Source organism: Chiloscyllium plagiosum, unplaced genomic scaffold, assembly GCF_037043375.1.
Source record: "Chiloscyllium plagiosum isolate Xiang-an unplaced genomic scaffold, Cpla_swu_hap1 HiC_scaffold_29, whole genome shotgun sequence".
NCBI lineage: Eukaryota > Metazoa > Chordata > Chondrichthyes > Orectolobiformes > Hemiscylliidae > Chiloscyllium > Chiloscyllium plagiosum.
The window spans coordinates 62,759,778-62,782,452 of NW_028270167.1; the positions used below are offsets into that span (position 1 = coordinate 62,759,778).

General features: G+C 40.2%; 1 protein-coding gene across 1 annotated transcript; it reads right to left on the reverse strand.

Moving 5' to 3' along the window:
* Positions 1-4,974: 4,974 nt before the first annotated feature.
* On the reverse strand, positions 4,975-14,255 carry LOC148142329 (putative G protein-coupled receptor 139). The gene is made up of 2 exons (XM_087976571.1): positions 14,180-14,255; positions 4,975-5,885 (listed from the first exon to the last, which is right to left on the reverse strand). Exons 1-2 carry the CDS (start codon positions 14,253-14,255, stop codon positions 4,975-4,977), a joined length of 987 nt encoding a protein of 328 aa, XP_087832697.1.
* Positions 14,256-22,675: the final 8,420 nt, after the last annotated feature.

A 22,675-nucleotide genomic window follows, 5' to 3' on the forward strand; every position in this document is an offset into this window, starting at 1 on the left:
CAGCTGTGCTGAACGATGGCACTACGGAAGATTCGAGCAGTGAGGCAATATGGACAGAGTTCGGAAGTAGGAAGTGTGCGGGACATACAAGCGTCCCAAAAGTAAAAGTGAGATGGAGGTATAAACATGTAAACAAATCATGGAAAGCTGTAGGAGATACAGGGCAATGGCGACAGAAGGTTTTAATTTTCCGAACATTGTATGGGTTTCACTTCATGTTCGAGGAAGTTTGAAGCAGAATTTGTGACGACCATCCAGGAGGGCTTCCTAGAGCAGTATGTCAGAAATCCAATTCGATACTGGGTCCATACTGGTTCTGGCGTTGGGAATAGACCCCAGCCAGGTGGTTGAAGCTTCAGTCGGCGATTATATTTGGAATAATGACAACAGTTCCATAAGTTCATCGACAAAGACGAGAGCGGTCCTAAAGATAGAGTGCAAAATCAAGGGAATTTAAATTGTACGAAAATTAGGTAATGATGGCGAATGTAGGTTGAGAGCACCTGTTTGAAAGTAAATCCACATTCATTACGTGGGAGGCTTTTAAAGAGAGTTTGATTCAGCTGTATGAGAGATATGTTCCTGTGAAATTAAGGGATGGCAATATCAAGATTAGGAAACCACGAATGACAGAAGAAATTGTGAGACTAGCTAAAAATAAAAATGACACGCACATAAGGACTAGGCGGCTGAAGGCAGGAAAAGCTTTTCAAGAATATGGGGAATGTTGTACCAATCTAAAAGGAAGAATTAAGAGACCGAAGATGGGTCGTGAGAAATCAGGAGCAAACAAGGTTAAGGAAAGTCCCAAATCATTTTGCTCACATCTAAGGGTACTCAGAGTAATGTTTGATCCACTTAGGGACAAAGGAGGAAAGTGATGCGTGGAGTCAGAGAAATTGGGTGAGATTCGGAATGAGGACTTTGTATCGGTATTCAGCGAGGATAGGGACATGACGTATGTTGAAGTTAGGGAGAGATCTTTGATTACTGAAGGTCAAGTTGTCATGAGGAGGGGGAGGTGTTCGGTATTCTAAAAGACATTAAGGAGGATACGTCTGGATGGGATCTATCCCACGTTACTGACGGAAGCAAGAAAGGAAATTGCTGGGCCGTTAACAGATATCTTTGCAGGGTCATTGAACACAAGTGAGGTCCTGGAGGTCGGGGGAATTGCTAATGTGGTCCCCTTGTTTAAGAAGGTTAGCAGAGATAAAACAGATCTGTGAGCCTGCCGCTAAGGTTAGGGAAGTTGTTGGAGAAGAAACTGAGGGTGCGGAGACATTGCCATTTGGAAAGAAATGGTTTTATCAGTGAGAGGCAAGATGGTTTTATGCAGGGAAGGTCATATCTCAAAAACCTAAAATAATTCATTGAGGAGGTGACAAAATTAATTGATGAAGGATCGGATATCGGTGTCACATAAATTGACTTTTATGAGGCGTTGTATAAGGATCTCCATGGTATATTAATGGAGAAGTTAAATTGGCATGAGGTACAGGTTGTTCTAGATAGATGGATAGAAAAAAAGGCTGGGCAACAGGAGACAGAAAGTAGTAGTGGAAAGGAGTTTCTTCAAATAGATTACTGTAACCATTGGTTTTCCACAGTGATCCGTGCTGGAACCGTTGTTTACTTTAATCAGATAACCTGATTTGAAAGTTTGCAGGTTATGCCAATATTAGTGGAGTAGCAGATCGGGAAGCGGACTGTCAGATAACACAGTAGAAAATGTAGAGATTGGAGAATGGGGCAGTGGAATAGCAGATGGACTTCAATGCGGGCAAATGTGAGGTGACACAGTAAATGGACAAGTCCTGCGGAAAATTGATGAAAAGAGGGATCTGCGTGTTCGCCTCCACCGTTCCGTGAACGTGTCAACAAAGTCAGTAGAGTGGTCAGTAAGACAGAAGGCAAGGTTTCCTGCTTCGGACGAGGTATTGAGTATCGGAGTTGGCAGGTCACGTCGCAGTTGCATTAGATTTTGGTTTAGCAATATTTTGAGCATCACCTAAAAACAAAACAACATTATACACTTGCATTTGTATCCTTACATACAGATAAGGAAGGACATCATTTGGAGTGGGACAACACACCCATCATTCGGACAAGCCAAACAGAGACATGCACGAAAATTCCTAGACACATAGCATTGCAATCGTAACTCTATCAGCAAACACATTGACTTGGACCCCATTTACGACCCACTAAGAAAAGGAACAGAAAAAGTCATCCCCATAGGAATTGGCATCACCACAATAAAGGATGTCACAACTCAAATAAACCCAAGCATATAAATAGAAAGCAGGTATCATAAGGAGTGCTTCGTCTGTCGGCTCACTGAAGATGTTACCTAGTATGGTGACGAAACGTCAGAAAATGAACGTTCCAGAACCTCAGCCTGAGTATCAAATCTTCTCAAAACTCGCGAAGAGAATAAATAACTACTAATTATTTGCAGCTCCTTCCTCAAACATAACTTTTACTTTCCCTTCTATAATACTTGTCCAATGAACACCCGCTTAAGACTTATTGAAAAATCAAAATTTCAATACCAGCCAGTGGTCAAATTCTCTACATCTTCCTCTGTAGAGTTGATTTCCAGGGTCGATGTTGATGTTAATTATCTCGTGCAAACTCCTTCGCTTGGCAGGTACATTTGAGTGACTTCTGACGAGCAGCCCAGATCTGTTCGACTTTTGGCAGTTCTCCCTCAGCTATTCATTATTTTCCCCACTATTATAACCCCAAGCCTCGGATTGTGACATTGGTTTTTAATATTGTCAATTTACTCAATTCAAACTTGATTGGAGTTTGGTATTTTTGGGTGTATAATTTCACCTTATTGGTCTAATTCAAGTTTATTTTAGTCTCCAGGCAACCTGTTACCCAAACTGCCGGACAATATGTTACATTGTATATTATTCAGAACACTTGGTGCTGTCCTGTAATTCTGTGAGCTTTTGATTCTCTTAAATGTACAGGACACCCATATCTCACAAGACAGGTATGATCACATGACCAGAGCAGAAATGGGGGAACCGTTAAATTTTCACTCATCTTTCTCCCAATGCAAATATATTTGCCATAGTAAGGAGACGCATTGCTTGAACAACCGACTCTCTGGCATTCAAGTTAAAACTCAATCTAATTCGGCTACTGGCAAAAAAGCTCTCTCTCTCGCCTTCAAGCTCTCTGTCTGCTCCTTCCTTCCAAATCCAGCAGCTGTTCCATTTTACATTAGAACTGACACTCATTTACGCCCTCATCATTATTTTACGCACATGGATTTCATATCTTGATTTCGTGGTCCTGGTGTTGGACGGGCTTGTAGAAAGTTATAAACGACACACCAGTTTATAGTTCAGCAAGTTTATTTAGAAACACTAGCTTACAAAGCACTGCTCTTTTATCACGTGGTTGTATCTATAACCACCTGATGCAAGAGCAGTGTTCCAAAAGCTAAGACTTCATGTCAGTTACTTCATCTATCAAAGGAACCATGTAACAATACATGGAAAATATTGTCATTCCTGAAGAGAGTGAACCAACTAACCTGTGTGGTGGCAGGGTGTGCAGTGTACGTAAAATGAAACCCAGACAGCATGTACTTTCTCCAGGTATCTGCCCACAGCTCCTGTACCCATCACCCCTTTCTACACTTCCACAGCAAACATACGGGAGCTACATGAGGGAACCTTTCAGGTTTAACCTGAATGGTAGTGATTCAATACCTTGTCAGAGAGAATATTGTCAAAAAATCTAAATTTGCTGTTAAGCATCAGGTCTAATTTTCGATGGCTTAAGAGATAAGCTCACGTTTGGTGAAAGCATGATAATGTTTACGTTCAGCTTCTCATGATATTTTCCGGTTCCAATTAACATTCACCATGATATAAATGGGTTAAGGGGAATAGTTGGGGATTGAGCTATGGTCAAATTTAATCAAACATTTTAAATCGATTTAAATTTGCCAGCTAGATAAACTTAAACATTTGAGCACTCAAAATAGTTGTGCAAGTTCCTAGATTTTGGAATTTGGATAAAATAAGAAATAGATTTGTTTTTTTTGGCTTAGTTTTAATAATCAAACTTAACATTAGATTTATAAACAGGATTTCAATTTGTATAAAAGCTGATTTGTGAATCAACTCGGATTTTCAGTTACAGTTAGAATATTGGTTTAATTTACTACGGGTTTTGGTCAAGGATTAATTTACACTTTCACAAGAACATGTAACTCTTTTTAAAGGTAGGTATAGTGTTCAGCATGTAACTGAAGTGATTCTTTCTATGACATACTGGTTGCGTAATTTGAATTGTTGCGTTTGATTGTAATGAAGGACACCATTCTTTCATGCTGCATGAAGTGTACAGTGACGATTTATGAAAGACTGGGATGCTAACGAAACCATGGTGACTGGAGGCAACAATCTATCATGAATGGCTAAAATTTGATGATAATGAATTGTTGAATAGAAAGCTTTGCGGGAAGTTGACAAATGATTGCTCCAGGTAAGATTCATTCAATGCGTTTGGAAAAAGAAACAAGTAAATTGAAGGGAATGCTGGACACAAACTTTGATATTCACCAGAAGTAGGGTCGGTGCCAGAAGTCTGAAATATAGAATCTGCCTTGGTCAATAAAGGTTGCAAATGTAAGACCAAAAATTACAGGCCGGATAGGCGAACAATCTTTAGAAATTTATACAAATTATCATGCAGGATTGTTAGTAACATGGAAAGTGGGAGTTTCATTAGAAAGATATAGCATGGATTTCCAAAATGAAATGCGTATCTTCAAAGTTAACGGAGTTTTCAGAAGAGGTAAGAGACGGGTTAGATAAGTGTTGACAAGTTGACAATCATATTTTGGTGGATTTCTACAGTTCTTTGTCATGAATTGACTTCGGGATTTGTGATGTACTGGATGGTACTGGCCTAAACACACTTGGATATGTTTCCAGGCAGCTGTCAGTTGTTATGTTTCTTTATCAGACGAAGCAGCGACTTGAACGGATATTGCATTGCACTCTTGAGTTGCCCTCTGAACTTAGACTGTGTTGCACCATAAATAAATGTATTCGTGCAACAACTCAGATTGCGCAGCATGAATCCAATTCTCTGTAACATGAATTCAGAATTGTTATAATCCCTTGTATTTGCTCCTGTAATATTATAATATAAGAAATCTATAACATGTAACAACCACAGAAGAATGAAGCTGCCGGATATGCTGAAGAGTAAAATCACAGACCTCCTCCTACTCTCTATTTCTGCATCATTACAGATACTTTCAATGTTCTGACGTCTGAGTCTCTTACGGATTTGACTGCTTACTAAAATATGTCTAATTGTCAGAGCGTTCAGCAACAAAATTAAAACGAATGGGAGCAGTGGCGTTGAAATCATGCCAACATAATCAAAGAAAATCCATCCGGGATTAGTGTAATAACTTGGCTTTACATAACAGAGCCATGGCACACTGTTAATTACATATGCAGGTTCCTGTACAAAGTACTGAGGTATGTTTTTCAAACAGAAGAAAACACTGGTTGTTGCTAGAACAACAACGGCGGTTCTCTTAGTGCAATATTTTGCCTTCAGACATTGACAACAAATGGCCACAAATCGATCAAAGGTGAAATTAACGGTGAACCAGACTGAACATTCCGTGGCAGCCCGACGCAGAGCATGGATAACACTACATACAGGTGTGATCAGAAAGAAGCTTGTTGGGAAATAATAATACGTTATCCGCCACAGTATGACCTCTGCAATAAGGAATAGAAGATCCGCCATTGACATAGCCAGCAGATAGCGAGTGGTAGAAGCAGAAAGGCCGCATTTCCCATGACTCAGGATCAATAACGCCACTACATTAACTGTAAGGGAGAAAGAGAAACAAGAGAATTACCTGATAAGTCATTCAATGTCGCAACTATGCAGCATTAACACTTGGCGTTGGTTAATCACAACGTGGATACTTAAAAAAATTCTGGTGAAGAAGATACCAGCAGCAATCATGAATCAAACAAATACATTAAAACAATTTCAAATGGTCAATTCATAATGTACCAGACTCAGTAGTTGAAAGCTGAACTACTCATGGTAAGGGACATTTTTGAAGATAGCCTGAGAGTTTGTCGAAGCGGCAGTTCACATTTAATCGGATAATTGATAATTTCTAAACACTAGCAATGAAGTAATTGCAGTTTATTCTACTGCAGGCATTCTATGCATTGGCTGTTAGTTACAGGTCAACGATTATACACAGTCATTATATAAAATAATAAATGAACACTGTAACCACGAAATAATGACTTGTCTATTACAAATGTATTCACAACAGACCACATACTTTAGAAATAGGTTATCAACGGTAAGTGCTGTTCAGTTGCTGTTGTTCTCTCATTCTGTTCTTGAGATGTCCCTTATGACTCTTCTGATGGCCAGCTGTTTATACAGCTCTGTTTCCATATATACTTCCACTGCTTGATAAGATAAACACGGTGGAAGGAGGACTTATAAAATGTCCCAACCTCATCAGTTAAAAGTTAGAGATTACAGCAATCATTGCACTAAATACTAATCTATTTTCTTCCTATTTCCAGGGAATTTCGGAAGTGGAAATTAAAAATGTCATCTCTGAACTGGTGAGCAACTGAATGCTTGTTTTCTTTGCGATCTCTTCACAGCTCCATGCTGACCAATTACATTTGAATCGATTACAACTTCCGTGACAAGCAAAAGTGGTTCCACATTTTATAAGTTGTTCTTCATCCAGAAAACAATGGATTCTAATTTCGAGCAAAAGCTGCATCTCTATTGTCCCTCACATACAAATCATCTGTAAATCAACACTTTTAAATCACAATCTCTGAAGGGGTGAGCTTTTAACATGGGAAGTAACAAACCTTGTAGCCATTGCAGAATTTTCCAAACACTAGTTTGAACAAATATTACGTTATCTCTTTCGACCATAATTTTTAAACACACAAATTATTAAAAACAGACACGACCCATGCATTTATATCCGAACATTATTCCCAAATCACACGTTGTACTCAGACCTGAATATTTTCAATTTATATCCCTGGACACTGAGATAATCTATTGCTCTTTATATTCTTCTTGCTAAAATTGACAATCGCAGCGTTCATACGTTGTACTCTATTTCTGTATCCTTGCCTACGCATCTCACCTACCTCCCAATGCCCTGTTCACATGATCTACTTCCAGTCGATAGCATATTTGACGACTATATTATTTGTCTGTTCAGATCTTCATTTTTGTACAAGTTATGAACAGTTTGGATCCTTTTTCTTGTAACAAACCACTCATTGCATCTTGCTACAACGAGTAATACATGGTTATCTCTTACATTTGTTCCAATAGCCAACCAAGCATCTGTCCATGGCAAATATGAGTACCTATCATATGAGTGTTCAATTTAGGTGATACATAATGACGCCACACCTGATCAAATCCCTTCTGGAAATCAATGTCCATATTCCTATTCCCTTTTGCCACAACGTAAAGAAACGTCGCAAAAGAAAATCCCTCCCTCGAGTCAGACATTCAAACAATGTGGTCAAGGACCCTTCAGTCTAACCGATCCATGTCGACGATAGTCCCAAACTAAATTACTCCTACCTGCCTGTGTTTGCCGTATATGTTCAAACATTTGCTGTTAGTCTACTGATGTAAATGGTCAAACAAATTTTAAAATGCCAGAAAATCCTGTCAGCTGGATTTGAGCCAACCGCAAGTTGACATCCAATTCTGTGTCACCCTTTCACAGCGGCCATGTACAATCAATATCTTCTAAGAAAATGGGATCATCACATAAAAGTGAACATTGGAACATGTAATGCAACACTTAACCGATTTCGGACGTACTTTCTACTTTGCACCCTTGAACTGGTGTTTGAGACATTTTTCAGTTCTGCTATCTCTTCCAGTACTGCATTATGTTTGTTTCTTCGATTGAATTTCTATCTCTTCCATGGAAGATGTAACAAAACTAACAATTTACTTCATATGCCTTTTTCATACTTTCCAACATTAACTCTCGATTCTCGCATTATGACGAGTCAACGATCATCTTGCTAATGTTTTTCTTCTCTCAACTTTTAAAAAAGTAAAATCTCTTCTTATCTGCTTATATAATACTGTCTATCTTCTACACGCAGTTGTCGGTGGTTCTTTTTGGGTCTTTCTTCATGCATTTTTTTTCTAATCCTCTGACCAGCCATCAGTTTTTGTACCATTACCTGGAATTTCCTGATTTTTCGTCACGCGTTTTCCTACTACGGCTAATTATGGATAACAGGTCTATCAATTGGACGGATGGCAGGAGCACACTCCTGGTGAGAGTAAGATTACAGTCATGCAAGAACAGTCATGGGAAGTTGCACATGAAGTTTGAAGAGATAGAAGAATTACCAAATGAATATTTTGTCAGGATTCACACAGGAAAAAAGACGATGCTGTCGAGGTGAGTATTGTGATCCACGTTATTAGACTGGTTATGATCGATGTTCAGAAGAACAGTGTGTTTGCAATTCTGGAAAGTAGGAAAATAGCTATGTCCCCTGGGCAGGATAGAATTTTGGATAGGATTCTCTGCGAAGCTTGGAACGAGATCGCAGAGCCTTTGGCTTTGATGTTTATGTCGTTATTGTCTACAACAATAGTGCTGGAACACTGGAGGAAAACAATTATTCTCCTCTTGATCAAGAAGCGGAGAAGAGGCAATCCTGGAAATTATAGATCCGTGAGCCTTACTTCTGTTGTGGGCAAATTATTGGAAAGGATTATAAGAGGTAGAATTCATAATAATCAAGAAAGTAATAATTTAATGTGGGATAGTCAATGGCTTTGTGAATGTTAGCTCGCGTCTGACAAACGTTATTGGGTTATTTGAGAAAGTGACCAAACAAATGAATGACGAGAAGCAGTTGATGCGATGTATATAGGTTTCAGTGAAGAGTTCGGTGAGGTTCCCCACTGTTGGCTATTGCAGAAAATACAGAGACATGCCATTGAAGGTGTTTGGATCGGAAATTGTGTACCTGAAAGAAGACAGAGAGTGGTGATTGATGGGAAATATTCATTTTCCCGTTCACCTACTCGTGGTGTTCCACAAGGATCTGTTTTGGGGCTATTGCTGCTTATCTTTTTTTTTAATAAATGACCTGAATGAGGGCGGAGAAGGGTGGTTTGTAAATTCGTGGATGATGCTGAAGTCTTGGAGTTGTGAACAGTGCAGAAGGATTTTTAAGATTGCTGCGGGACACAGATTATCTGCAGAGCTGGGCTGAGAAGTGGTAAATCGAAAAAATGCGGAAATGTGAGAGATAATTCACTTTGGAACAAGTAAACGGAGTAAAAAGTGCTGGGCTAATGGTTTGATTCTTGATCTCTGGAAATCGCCACCCAGGCTGATAAGATCATTTAGAAGACATACGGTGTGTTAGTGTTTATTCGTGAAGTGATTGAATGTTGAAGTCATGCAGTCACGTACAGCTGTACAAACCTCTGGTGCAGCCCAATTATGTGTATTGCATACAGTTAGGTCGCCATCCTACAGGAAGGATGTGGAGGCATTGGAAAGGGTGGGGAGGAAAATTTGCAGGATGTTGCTTGGTATGGAGGTAAGGACTTATGAGGAAATGCTGATGGACTTGAAGCTGTCTTCGTTCGAGAGAAGGTTTCGAGGTGATGCAATACAGACATCCAAGATAATCAGAGGATGAGATTGGGTAGACAATGTGAGCATTGTTCCTCGTGTGTTGATGGATAGCACGGGGTTGGGGGGCATAGCTAGAACAAAGTGCAGGGACAAAGAACATTACAGCACAGGAAAAGGCACTTCGGCCCTCCAAGCCTGCGCTGATCCAAATCATCTCTCTAAACCTGTCACCTATTTTGTGAGGATCTGCTCTTTGCTCCCTGCACATTCATGTAACTTTCGAGATACATATTAAATAATGCTTACTTTCCCGCCCCTACAAACTTCGCTGTCAACGTATTCCATACATCCACCATGCTCTGCGTGAAGAACTTTCAGCATACATCTCCCCAAGCTTCCCCCTCTCATTTGGAGCTCGTGAATCCCAGTAATTGAGTTGTCCACCCTAGAAAAATATGTTTCCTGCTTTCCAACCTGTCGACCTCTTATGATTTTGTAGGCCTCAATGAGGTACCATCTCAATCCCCTACTTACCAATGAAAATAATACTCTATTCAAACTCTTTTCATTATTAGTTCCCTCCATACGAGGTAAAATCGTGGTCAACCTTCACTCCACTCTTTCCAATGCATCCTCATCCTTTTGGTAATATGGCGACCCATATTGTACGTAGTATTGCAAACGTGGCCGAACCAACGTCGTGTGGAACTGTTACATGACCTGCCAAATTTTGTACTCGATATCCCGCACAATGGAGGAAAACATGCGGTATGCCTTTTGACCTCTACTGACTTGCGATGCCACCTTCAGGGAACAATGGGCCTGAACACCCAGATCTCTCTGTAAGTCAATTTTCCCTTGTAATTTTCCAGTTACTGTATAGTTCGCAGCAGATTTGCATTTTCCATAATGTATAACCTCGCCCTTATCGGATTGAACTCGATCAGCCAGTTCTTTTCCCAACACTCCAATCTACCCATTAAATGAAAGTTTTTAACTGAGCAGTGATAGATATAGAATAGATGTCAGAGACGGCTTATTTACTCAGAGGTATGGAATGCCTTGCCTGTAACAGTAGTGGATGCACTAGAATTAATTGAATTTGAATGGTCATTACACAAACATACGAGTGATAATTGAATATTACAGTTTAGATGGGAATGCGATTGATTTCACAGGTCGGTGCAACATCGAGGGCAGACATTTTTATACTGCGCTGTAATGTCCTATGATCTATGTGCTATGTTTGTTTGTTTGTTGGACTTAATGACGACGATTTTCCATTTACTGGACCGATATCCTGCCTGGACTGACGGGGGATGGTACTTGAAAAACTTGCAGTTATCTCATCACAACACATTTTGCAGCAGCAGCACATTCTAAAATCTTGTGCAGTGGTACTATCCCAACTCTAGCGGGCTCATGTTCAAGTCGAAATTGTTCCTGAAGTGTTCGATAAATTTGACAAGAAGTTGAGTAGTAAATATCCACCTCACTGTAACGACACTGCTAAAGAAATCGAATTTTCCACTCGAATGGTGCTGCACGCCTTGCAAAAACATGTTAGTACATGGATTGGGTATTTTACCAGAAAGTAAGTTGGTCAAGGAATATTAGATTGTTAAACACATAGTGTAATTCCTTTGTAACTGTACAATCGACTCGATACATAGATCGCACAGCCGCAAATATACTTCCCTCAGACAACGTATAACTCCCAGAAATGAAAAGGCTTTCTTTCCTCTCCGCCCGACCCGGACTGGCCCTCTTGCACCGCACATTGCACAATCACCTATCATCTCGCTCTGGACCTGGCCATCTCTGCTCTGGTGCATCTACGCAAAGGTGGAAACGAGCGAACTCGCTCTCAGATCATATGGTGACACATTAGTGAAAGAACACACTACCTTGTTGTTTACCAGATAATACAGAGTCAATCAGCTACTTTTAGTGCGGCGAAAAGTACAAAAGCAAAGAAGGAATGCATTTCACTTTCTGTATTTACAAGAGAAAAACAGAAATGCTAAACCCTCTTCAATGCTTATAATCTAAAAAACACAGATGCAGCTACTATGACTGGGAGGGAGTAAAGATTAATCGTGAATTAGAACTAATTATTTAATTCCAGTTCGTAACCTACATTCAATAAAATGCTTCAGTGACAGATGCTCCACCTCAACTATGCAATTTCCTCACTGCACTTTTGAAGAGAGTGATTTTCCTTTCAAATATGCCATTTACATTAGCTAACTCGCACATGTTAGTGATATATACTTGACAGAACATCACTGCCACTGACAATTCTCCCAATATCGAATGTGTACACGGAAGTTCAAGGAATGAAGTAGCTTGATGGTTCAGACGGACCGTGAGCTGAAAATGCATATTCATTGTTGGTGTCAAACAATCATATACTAAAAGGAATTCACGTCATTTCGTCCGGAAAACAATGTCATTGATTGGGACACACATAAATGTAAATAGTAAAACCAGATATCACGTTACCTAATGAAAGAATGAAACTCAGGAGCCAGCTCTCAGACAACCTGTCAGAAATTCGATTGTTTATGATCCACTTACCAGGTCCGCCAAAAACAGCAAGTGTAGTGTAATATATTTCCAAGACATTGTCGATTGGATAATGCATTTCTATTACAAGGGATTTTATGTTTTTGAAGCAGAAGATCGCACTGTGTTCAACTCTGAATCCGTTATATGCTGTTGGATCTCGACAATAACGTTGAGATTACATCATGAAGTATAAAGAGGAACATGCCTGTCAATTCCCTGTAGGGATATAACATAATAGTAAAGAGCTGCAGCTGCAGAATTCTGATCACAACAATTAATTATGTGATTATTTTAATTGTAATTTACCACCTGGCGTGTTATGCAGTTTTAACTATATATCTCATGCTGCTTCAGGGCTTGCCAAATTAGAGTATGGACATTCACTAATCACAATGAAAACGTTGAAGTTTCTAGTTTATTGCTACTCTTCGTCAGCACGATATTTTTCTTTAATTACCAGAATGACGTGAATCTTTGAATATTCACGGAATGCCTAAGATTGTGAAAATAAGCCTGGAATTTAATGAGTCACTATTCATGGAATGTGACTTACTTTACATTGAACATAAGGAGCTGAAAATGTGTTGCTGGAAACGCGCAGCAGGTGAGGCAGCATCCAAGGAACAGGGGAGTCGACGTTTCGGGCATAAGCCCTTCTTCAGGAAGCCCTTCTTCGGGTTTATGTCCGAAACGTCGATTCTCCTGGTCCTTGAATGCTGCCTGACCTGCTGCACTTTTCCAGCAACACATTTTCAGCTCTGATCTCCAGCATCTGCAGTCCTCACTTTCTCATTGAACATACGGATCTAGGAAATGGGACAAGCTTGAAAGGATTGTGCTTGACTCTGAGGATGGAGTGAGCCTGAGTGATTAAATGTTTTTCTCAGGAATGTTTTTTCAACAAAGATACGTGCCCATCACAACTGGCGAGAAGCCACGTTGGAAGGTTTTGTTGAGAACGTAATAGAAATAAATGCAATTTAGAATGACAGTGGGAACAGAAGAAATACACAATATAAAGTACCAGTGATGAAGTGTGTGAAAGCCAAATACAACACATCAGGAATGGAGCCTTGCTGCTTAAATGGCTAAAACTTAGCACGGGAAAAATCGCAGGTGTCATCACTTTAGTTGGGGAATAGGAATTGGGAACATAAATGTATACCCGCTGGAATGGATGGTTTAAAGGTATAGATTAAGACACATAAATAAAACTATTGTTATGACGGTCAAAAAATACATTTCAAATTCCAACATGACGAAACAAATTACAGATCAGCAGTGAAAAACAAATAAGGGAAGCATAACTGGATTATGGTATTTGATTGGACCATTTTAACTGGTTCGAATGCAATTATGCCCCCTTTTCATTAAGGACATCCTTGCTTTGCAGTGCATCAGACGTTGACTCTACAATGCCCTATAGTGACGCAGTAAATCATTCCTAACATTGCTTTCCTCAGCCTTTTATTTATACAGACCAGGTTTGTCAGAAACAACACTGTTCAGTTTAATTTCTCCATTACTTGCTACAGCTGCATACTAACATTTTGCGCTTACCGTATCTAGAGACAAAAACCCCTCTGTAACACTATTTTCTCAAATCTTTCTCCATTGAAATCGTTCCTGTTTCTTTCTATTGTCCCTTCTAATATGCATAACTTCCAAAAACCCCAGTTATACATTTGCTTTCTGCCGAACACTTGCTCACTATTATCACTTGCCTACGTTCCATTTAAACCCTGCCAACTTATTGACAAACTTTTGAACGACTATATATGTGTATTATATCCTCTAACTCTAATTCATCAGTCTCCTTAGCCAAACAACTTATAACTAGCTGATGGTCTCACATTAATCTCTAATACATTCCAATATTTTCAGCTTTCTAACCTGAAAATAACGACTTACCTTGACTCCAGAATTCTTGATCGTTAACCAGAGCTCCGCAGTTCTGGCATAACAGCTTGGAAGTGTTGAATGACATTCTCTAGACAATGTAATGGACACAAACGGCTGCATGACTCATCCTGCGTCTGAATAAATTGTTGAATACGTCGAATTGACTCCTCCTGCCTCATTTTAACGGTATTGAAAGGCAGAATGGTGTGCTCCAGTTTTACATAACGGTTAACTTCGTATACGATGGAATATTTAATATGTTGAGCCTTCAAAGCTCTATTGGTAGTTATTCGCAGATGCGTCCTTATCGCTGTCTGAAACGGAACAGCCAATGCTGTACATGGTGTACATGATATCCCACATTGGGAAACATCCTGACAGCATTCACCGTTACAAGTTTCTGCAGTGTCAGTTTTGTCTGAATAAGATTGCCACTTATTCTTCTCAAGTACAGTGAGTTTAAACTCAAAGTGTTCAACGTTTCCACAAACGTTTCCACCTCAATCCGAGGAATCAGTTGAGTCAATCTTATCTGAACTACTTCAAATTTGTTTTTATTCTTTCTCAAGTCCCAGACAAAATCATGCCCCAAAGTCCTCTATATGTCATCTCAGTAAGACTGGGTACATCGTATTAGCTGTTCCTTCCCTCACAGTTAACTCCTTGCAGTAAATGCACAAGTTCAGATTAGATAACGAGAAATGCATTTAAAAAAAAAAACTGTAATGCAATTCAATTTGCAGATGTTTTGATTGTTTTTTTAAATCTTTAGTAGAGTAGTGAATCTTTGGCGATCTCCTCCCCAGAGAGACATGGTGGCAGCATCATTGAATATTTTGAAGCACAGAGAGGTAGATCGATAAATAACATAGTATGCAATGGTTTCTGAAGTGCGAGACTGTTGCTTTGAGCACAAATAAAACTGCCAGGATCATTTTGAATCGTGCAACCCATGTGAGGGGCTGAATGGCCCTTTGATGTACCTTTGTGCATTAGATTTGATTAGATTACTTACAGATTGGAAACAGGCCCTTCGGCCCAACAAGTCCACACCGACCCGCCAAAACGCAACCCACCCATACATTTACCCCTTACCTAACACTACGGGCAATTTAGCATGGCCAATTCACCTGACCTGCACGTCTTTGGACTGTGGGAGGAAACCGGAGCACCCGGAGGAAACCCACGCAGACACGGTGAGAATGCGCAAACTCCATACTGTCAGTCGCCTGAGGCAGGAATTGAACCCGGGTTTCTGGTGCTGTGAGGCAGCAGTTTTAACCACTGTGCCACCGTGCCGCCCACGAGTTTTTTTTTTTTCCCAGTTTCTTGCAAGACATTTTATTTTGCCAAATATACAATTCAAGACAACATTCCTGTGATGCTCCTTTGTTTGCAACAAACCATTTCTTTTCTGGTCCTTGTAATATGTGGGACCGTGAACCTTGTTTACTTTTTTTGCATCGTATCGTTCCCTGCTTCTGAACTTGTCTGGAACATTATCCAGGACATTATTTAACTGCCCTACTCTGTAACATTTCATAAGCAACATTATGTAGAATCTTCTATTGTGCATATTCACTCGAAAAATCTGCATTGACATTTTCCAGAACTTTCGATAACAAACTTTTTGTAGAACCATCCAAAAAAAAAATATTCCCTGGAATATTCCATAAATAACTTACAAGTGTGGATGTCATGTAATTGGAGAGAAGAAAGACACAAGACAACAGGTTTATTCCATAGAGAAGGAGAATATGCTGTGAATACGATAACTTAATGAAATAGATGAATAAATTTTCTCACTTTTGATTTTTTTCTTATGGAAAGGATTGTCCACAAACTCGACTAACAGACAGAAATGTCCGACCTCAATTTGTCATCAAGGAATGAGCCGAAATTCTTTCAGGAATGCGAAGTTTCTATCTTTCTATTAACAACAGTGATAAGGTGACATCTGTCTAAATATCCTTGAGGGGGAGGGTGTTGCATGATGTGTTTAGAGTTTGCTTCGTTATTCAATCAAAGGATGGGGGCATCGCTGGTCGAGACATTTGTTATTGGTCGCCGTTAACGATCCAATAGCTCACTAGTATGGGTATGGGTCCAGAATCGCATGTAGGCAATCGGGTCGCCCCAGAATTTACCCAAGGTCTCCAGGCTAACTGTCAATGCACATCAGGGTTGTGGACAAGGTGGGTCTGATTGACCTACTGCATTCGGGTTTTCACCAAGGTTTTGGAGGGCTGCCTCATAACATGTTGTTGTGCGGAGGAGGAGCTGATAATGTTTAGGTAAACACACGAGCAGAGATTGACGACTTGCTTGTAATGGAAAACAGAAAGGATGGATCCTTGTGTTTTTTCCGGATTGCCGGGATGCGTTGAATGTGCTCCCACAGGTATTTGTGACAGATGCAATGTATTTTTTACGTTCTATACGGTATGGGGAACAAATAATTAGTGAGCAGATTTTCAAATGATGGAAGTAAAACTCCTGAAGAGCAGAGTAATGGGAAGGATTTAAAAAAAACACAGAGGTAAAGTTTCAAATCTGATGACTCTTCCTCAGAGATGAAGCAAGACCGAAAATTAGATTACTTGCACTATGGAAACAGGCCGTTCGGCCCAACAAGTCCACACCGACCCGCCACCCATTCCCCTATATTTACCCTTCCCCCTAACACTAAGGGCAATTTAGCGTGGCCAATTCACCTAACCTGCACATTTTTAGACTGTGGGAAGCAACCGGAGCACCCGGAGGAAACCCACGCAGACACGAGGAGAATGTGTAACAAAACATCGGGGAGGAGGAGGAGGACAAATATGGAAAGGGTTGACGTTGGAAGAGAAGGAGAAAGTGATAGAGTGATAAGGAAGCAGAGAGTTATTGCAGAGCGCAGACAGACAGCTGCTCCAGGAACTGAATCACAATGGGTTCTCTCCAGGAAGACACCAGAAAAACAACCGTTTCACGAGACGGCACCAACGCAGCACTTGTACTGACCACCTTCTATCTTGTTAAATTCTTGGATTCTGAGAAGCTGAAAACACTTCCAGAAGATGCAAAACAACTTGCACTGAACGCGCATGACATTTCGAAAAAAAGATGTTGCCAAAGGTTATTTTCCAGCTATATCTGATTCGAGATTTTCCTTTTACAATTTTGGAGCTCAGAACCGTTCCATCTATTCATTTCATAAAACGTGATCATCTGGAAAAAAAGAATACAAATACACATGAGCAGCGTATCTGATTGTCAGCAGCAGAGATGCTTCCTCTGAGTGGGACAGGGGAAGACTTTGATCAGGTTTATGTTAAAATCAGATAGATAATCGAAGATTGCCATTTGCATTCCATGAAAATGTGTGTTTCCTGCACTGTCTGACGCATACAGACATACGTACACACACAATCACCCACAGACACACATAAGGACGCTTACATACACGTTCTCTACTGCGCACACACAGACACAAATATAGACACACACACTCACACTCACATACACAAACGCATGATTTTGGAGACTTCAATCAGGTCCCCCGCAAACATGATGAAAAATCTGTCTGTCTCTGAAAAAACAAAAAGCTTCTTGCGATGCACCCTGTCCAGAACTCTCATGATTTTTTAGACTTCAAGCAGTTCCCTCCCAAACTCCTGTCTTTCTGATGAAAATAATTCTAATCTACTTTCTCTTCACAGGTAGCGTCTTCCAAGCTAGGCAACATCCGAGTGAAACTGCTCTGCACCATCGCCATAGCAACCATATTCTGTCCTAATGTGGCAAGCAGAACTGTATGCAGTATTCCAAATGCAAATTAAATTAGTTTTTGCAATTGAATGACACAAAATACCGTGCATGAACTGTAACAAACACTACATTGGACAAACAGGTAGAAACCTAGTCACCCGGATACATGAACTTCAACTAGCCATTTGAGGCTCGAAAAGTATTCTACTGGAGGATATTAAAATCACACTTTAAGTGATGGTAGGCATTTGAAGTGCTGGAACAGAAAGATCAGGAAGTGAGAAGGGCAGCAGAGTTGGCAAATGAATGCATGTTAATACATAATACAAGCTTCCGGCCAGAACACCGTCCTGTGAGGAATACAGGTTGTGAGAAGGGGCGATTCGACACTCCGAAAAAAAGAGTAGAGAATACCAGCAAGAATTTACCGCAGTTTGAAGAATCCCAAGAGAGTGGAAATGAGGTGAAAGGCCTCAGGTACTTTCACTGTAATAGAGCGAGACACAGAAAAAATACACTGCCAGTTTGTTCAGAAGGGCACTGGGGAAAGGTACTTTCATTTGCAGAAAGTGGGACATGTACCGTCACAGTGCCGATCGTTAAAGAAAGGCACTGTGGGAAAAGATGTAGTAAAAGTAGCTAACCCAGAGGCATTCGTGAAGATAGTAAAGGATAGCACAAGAATAATCGAGGAGCTGCAGAAGAGTGCACAGCCTCGGCAGTGGATTGGTATGAAGTAAACACCTGATCTTTGCAAAGAATTCGCCCCTGTTGGTAAAGTTTAATGAGAAGGAACAGGAGGAGAAGGACACGATACAGGACCTAGCCAGTCACTGATAGGAAGAGATGAGCGAATATGCACACTTTCTGATCTGTTACCGAGAGGTTGTTAATTTTTGGGATGAATGGACAGAAGTCTAGCGTTCCCCTATCTAAGATCACGTTGGAGTGCCAACTCAAGACTGGGAAAGTTACAGTAGGCGTGATTGACTGACTGTCAGTTCCAGGAATTAAGTTTGTTCTTGTGAATTATTTGGCAGGATCCAAAGTGGGAGTGAAACCCCTTATTGTGGAGAACACCAAGAAAGATCAAGAAACAGAGGAGTAATATCAGAAATATCCTGGTATTTTCCCAGACTGTGTTGTGATCAGATCCCACTATCATAAATCAATGCACGAAGAGAAAAGTAAAGAGAAAGATGGAGAATTTGGGATTCAGTTAGCGGATACCCTGTCTGATGTAATGGTGCAGGCAGAACCTGAACCGACAGAGTGTCAGACAGAAGTGTTTACTGCTGAAAGACGAAGTGACTTGCAACAGCAGGTCAAGACGATAAAAGAAGTATATGTGGATGCATACTCGGAAAAGGAAGCAGCGATTCCTTTGGAGGGTCATTATCTGATAGATAGCATCGAATGGTGGAAATAGGGAACACGGCAGGTCGGTTCAGAGGAGGAAAATGCCGAATTGCACTAGATTGTGTTGCCAGTACACTACAGAAAGGAGATGTTACTGGTCGCACATGAACTACCTGCAGGACGTCATCTACGAATACGAAAGACTCAGGCTTAGGTGGAAAAAACATGTTTATTGGCCTGGAATGCAAAAGGATGTGTTTAACTTTTGCCGTATATGTTATACATGCCAATAGTAAGGATGCCACAGGAGGTAATCAAACCAGAACCTCTGTTGCCAATTCCCGCATTTGACGAACGTATCACGCGGGCTGATTGTGTAGGTCCATTCCGGTGAACTGAAAGTCGGAACCAATACTTGTTAACCATAAGGGGTGTGTCTGCCAGGTTTCCAGGGGCACGTCCTTTAATGACAATCAAGACAAAAAAGGGTAGGAGAGGAGTTAGTAGGATTCTTCACACAGTATGGTTTTTTTTACGAGATTCAGTTGCACCAAGGGTGAAGTTTTACTGACAAGCTTTTTTAGAGTGTTACGGATAGCTTAGATGTGCAGCACTGTAAACAGGGTGCGTATCATCCTGAATCCCACAAGCTTCAGAGAGATTACATCAGATTTTGAAGAGCATGTTGAGAGCATACTGTCAGGGTTGACCGAATGATTCGGATAAGGTTATCCCATTCGTATTATTTGCTATTACAGATGCCCCAAACCAATCTGATCAGTTCACTGCTTTCGAGTTAATATGCAGGTATGAAGTGAGAAGCGCTTTGAAATGAATTAAATAAAAACTGACAGGAGCAAAGTCGGAGATCTCGACCTTAGACTATGTTTTGGAAGTGAGGGAAAGATTAACTCGAGTTGGTGAATTAGCTGAACAGTACATTAGCTAAAGTGGGAACAGTTGCGAATGAAACATTTGGCAGAAAATAACCCTGAGAATCGGACTGTCACGAGTGATTGGAGATACCATCAAAGCCAGTTTGAGTCATTCCAATCACGAAACATTGAGATAACATACATTTTTCTTACAACACAGAAAAAAAAGGATTAGGCATCACTCTGAACCATTAACATACTTAACAAGTTTAAATCGTCAGCTCTTTCAATGTAGCATCATTCCATAAGCGCGTACTTATTTAAAGGCAATTCAAGAATACCATTATTGTTCTCACGTGCTCTGCCTCTCCACTCCAGGAGGAAACAAAAAAAAAGAAAAAACCTTGCCGCCTCGTGATGTTGAAGCACAAGCCTCTCTGTCTAAACTCTCACTCTAGCAACAGGATATTCAACCTTTCAGCTCAAGGAACCAGTAAAAACCTTCAACTAAGTGAAAGCAAAGCTTTTGGGTCTAGGAAACTTATCACGCTTCCTCATGATCATTTTGTCTACTGGAAAAGAAAAACAAGCTCATTTGGCGCAATCAAACTGTTTATCTTTTTTTTGTCTGAATGCGACCCTTTATTACCACTGTGACAACACTGGTCTGCAGGAGAAACAAGATGGAAACCTATCTTAAAGGCACCCTATCGTCATATATCCCAAACAGTCAATATGAAAGTGTTGACGAAGAAGGAATGGTGAAGAAGATTTGTGATTTGTGGATCATAGAGAAGTAAGGTTCTCTTCCAAATATTGGCAATATTAAATCTGAGGGATTGGTTTTCCCTTAGTAGCAGAATCCTGAACTAAGGCTCAGACACCTATGTTGACGATTCAGAAATATGGGCTGAGACGCTGAATAATTCCTTCCCTAAGGCTGTTGTTTTCGTTTGAGAATTGTGAACACTAAGAAATTGTACGTAATTTTGTTGTAGCTTTGTTGGAGGGTTGACATGAAGTAAAATGTGAATGAAACTTACTTGCAATACTAATTAAGCCACGTTCATGTTTAATTCATTTTCGGAATGCAGAAGCCACAGGTTCAAATGTGGAAAAAGGTAAATCCGACAACAACCTAATGGAGTAGCAACCAGAAACATTGTTGGCCTTTTCAGATTAAGTTAATTTAAGGATAACGATCAGTGATGACATCAGTGAACACTTCCCTCTGTACTTCAATTTCCCAACTAGGAAGAATTCCAGCTCCTTAGCCCCGAACACATAAATCTGTCCGCTTTCATTTTCAACTCTTCTACCTGTGGCTATTTTTTCCCGAAACGTAAAGGTGTTTCTTTTTAGAAAACGTACCTATTGCAGTTGTGAGTAAGAACGCAGCGCGGAGCAGCTGAGACCCGATGCGATGTAGGTTGTCGGTCAGGAGTGGCGCAGAGCAAAGCATGCTGTAAGAATGGAGCTGAGCTGGGACACTTGTTCGGCTGGCTTCTTGCATGGGTGATCAGTGGAAAGGAAACATTTTTCTTCGGTGCATTGTACCGAATCTGGCGTCATGCAACCAGCATTGTAAACATTTCACCGTATTTCTATACATGTCTCAATAGACAATTTTCTCTTACATTCTAATTTGTTATGTGTGACTATTAGATTGTTTGGAATGGTTGTACGATGTTAATACAGTAGTCCGGTGTTACAATCTGGAGTTCGAATGTTTCTTCTAATTAAACCTAAAGCACCTGAAAAAGCTAAGCTCCTCTCATAATCTGTTATACAATGTGAATTATTGAAAGGAAACTCGTGATTTCCACGGTTGCAAAAAAAAACAACTTTTATTCCTAATTCTAACACTGAACGCAAAACAGGAAATATGAAGAATTCCATGCCCCGTTTCTAATCAAATTTGACCTCAACTATATTGGAATGCTATTCCAATAACTCCATTACTAAATATTTCATCGCTTAAAGTCTGTACAGTCTCTTATGAATTCTTCTTTCCTATCTTCTAAATCTGCTGTCCTCACTGTGATCACCTTTTCTGACTTTTTTGCTGTTTGACAGGAAAAAGTACCTTGATAGATAGCGCCTTCCAGGAGATTTCTTTGATAGCGTTTAGAGGCCGTTTCAGATGGCATGTACGGTCATATTCGATTGGCAGTCAGCGCTGAAGAATTTTCAAAATTCCCATCCTTTACAAACTTCCAAAGTCTGAGACGCTCATTGGTCTGATATTGTCAATAAAACCAAACTCATCTTCAGTTTGGGATTTGGAATCCTAGCATAATTGAGTTTGGGATTTCGAATCCTAGCATAGTTGGTTAAATTCAAACTCAGTTGATGTAACATCACAACACAACCCCAATCTGATTATTGCGTGTAATCAATTCTCAGCTCTCCCTGTCCCTCTCAGCCAGTCAAATACTCTCACCTCAGAAAATGATCCATTTCTCCTTAATAACACAATTGAGTTCCAACTGGATGGCATCCTCCAAGTCAGAATTTC

What these genes read in the sequence shown, in the direction of transcription:
- LOC148142329 (XM_087976571.1), bottom strand. Translation starts at nt 14,255, where the DNA reads ATGTCATTCAACACTTCCAAGCTGTTATGCCAGAACTGCGGAGCTCTG. An exon ending in TCAAGAATTCTGGAGTCAAG is followed by an intron (nt 5,886 to 14,179) that starts GTAAGTCGTTAT and finishes TCTCCCTTACAG; the next exon opens with TTAATGTAGTGGCGTTATTG.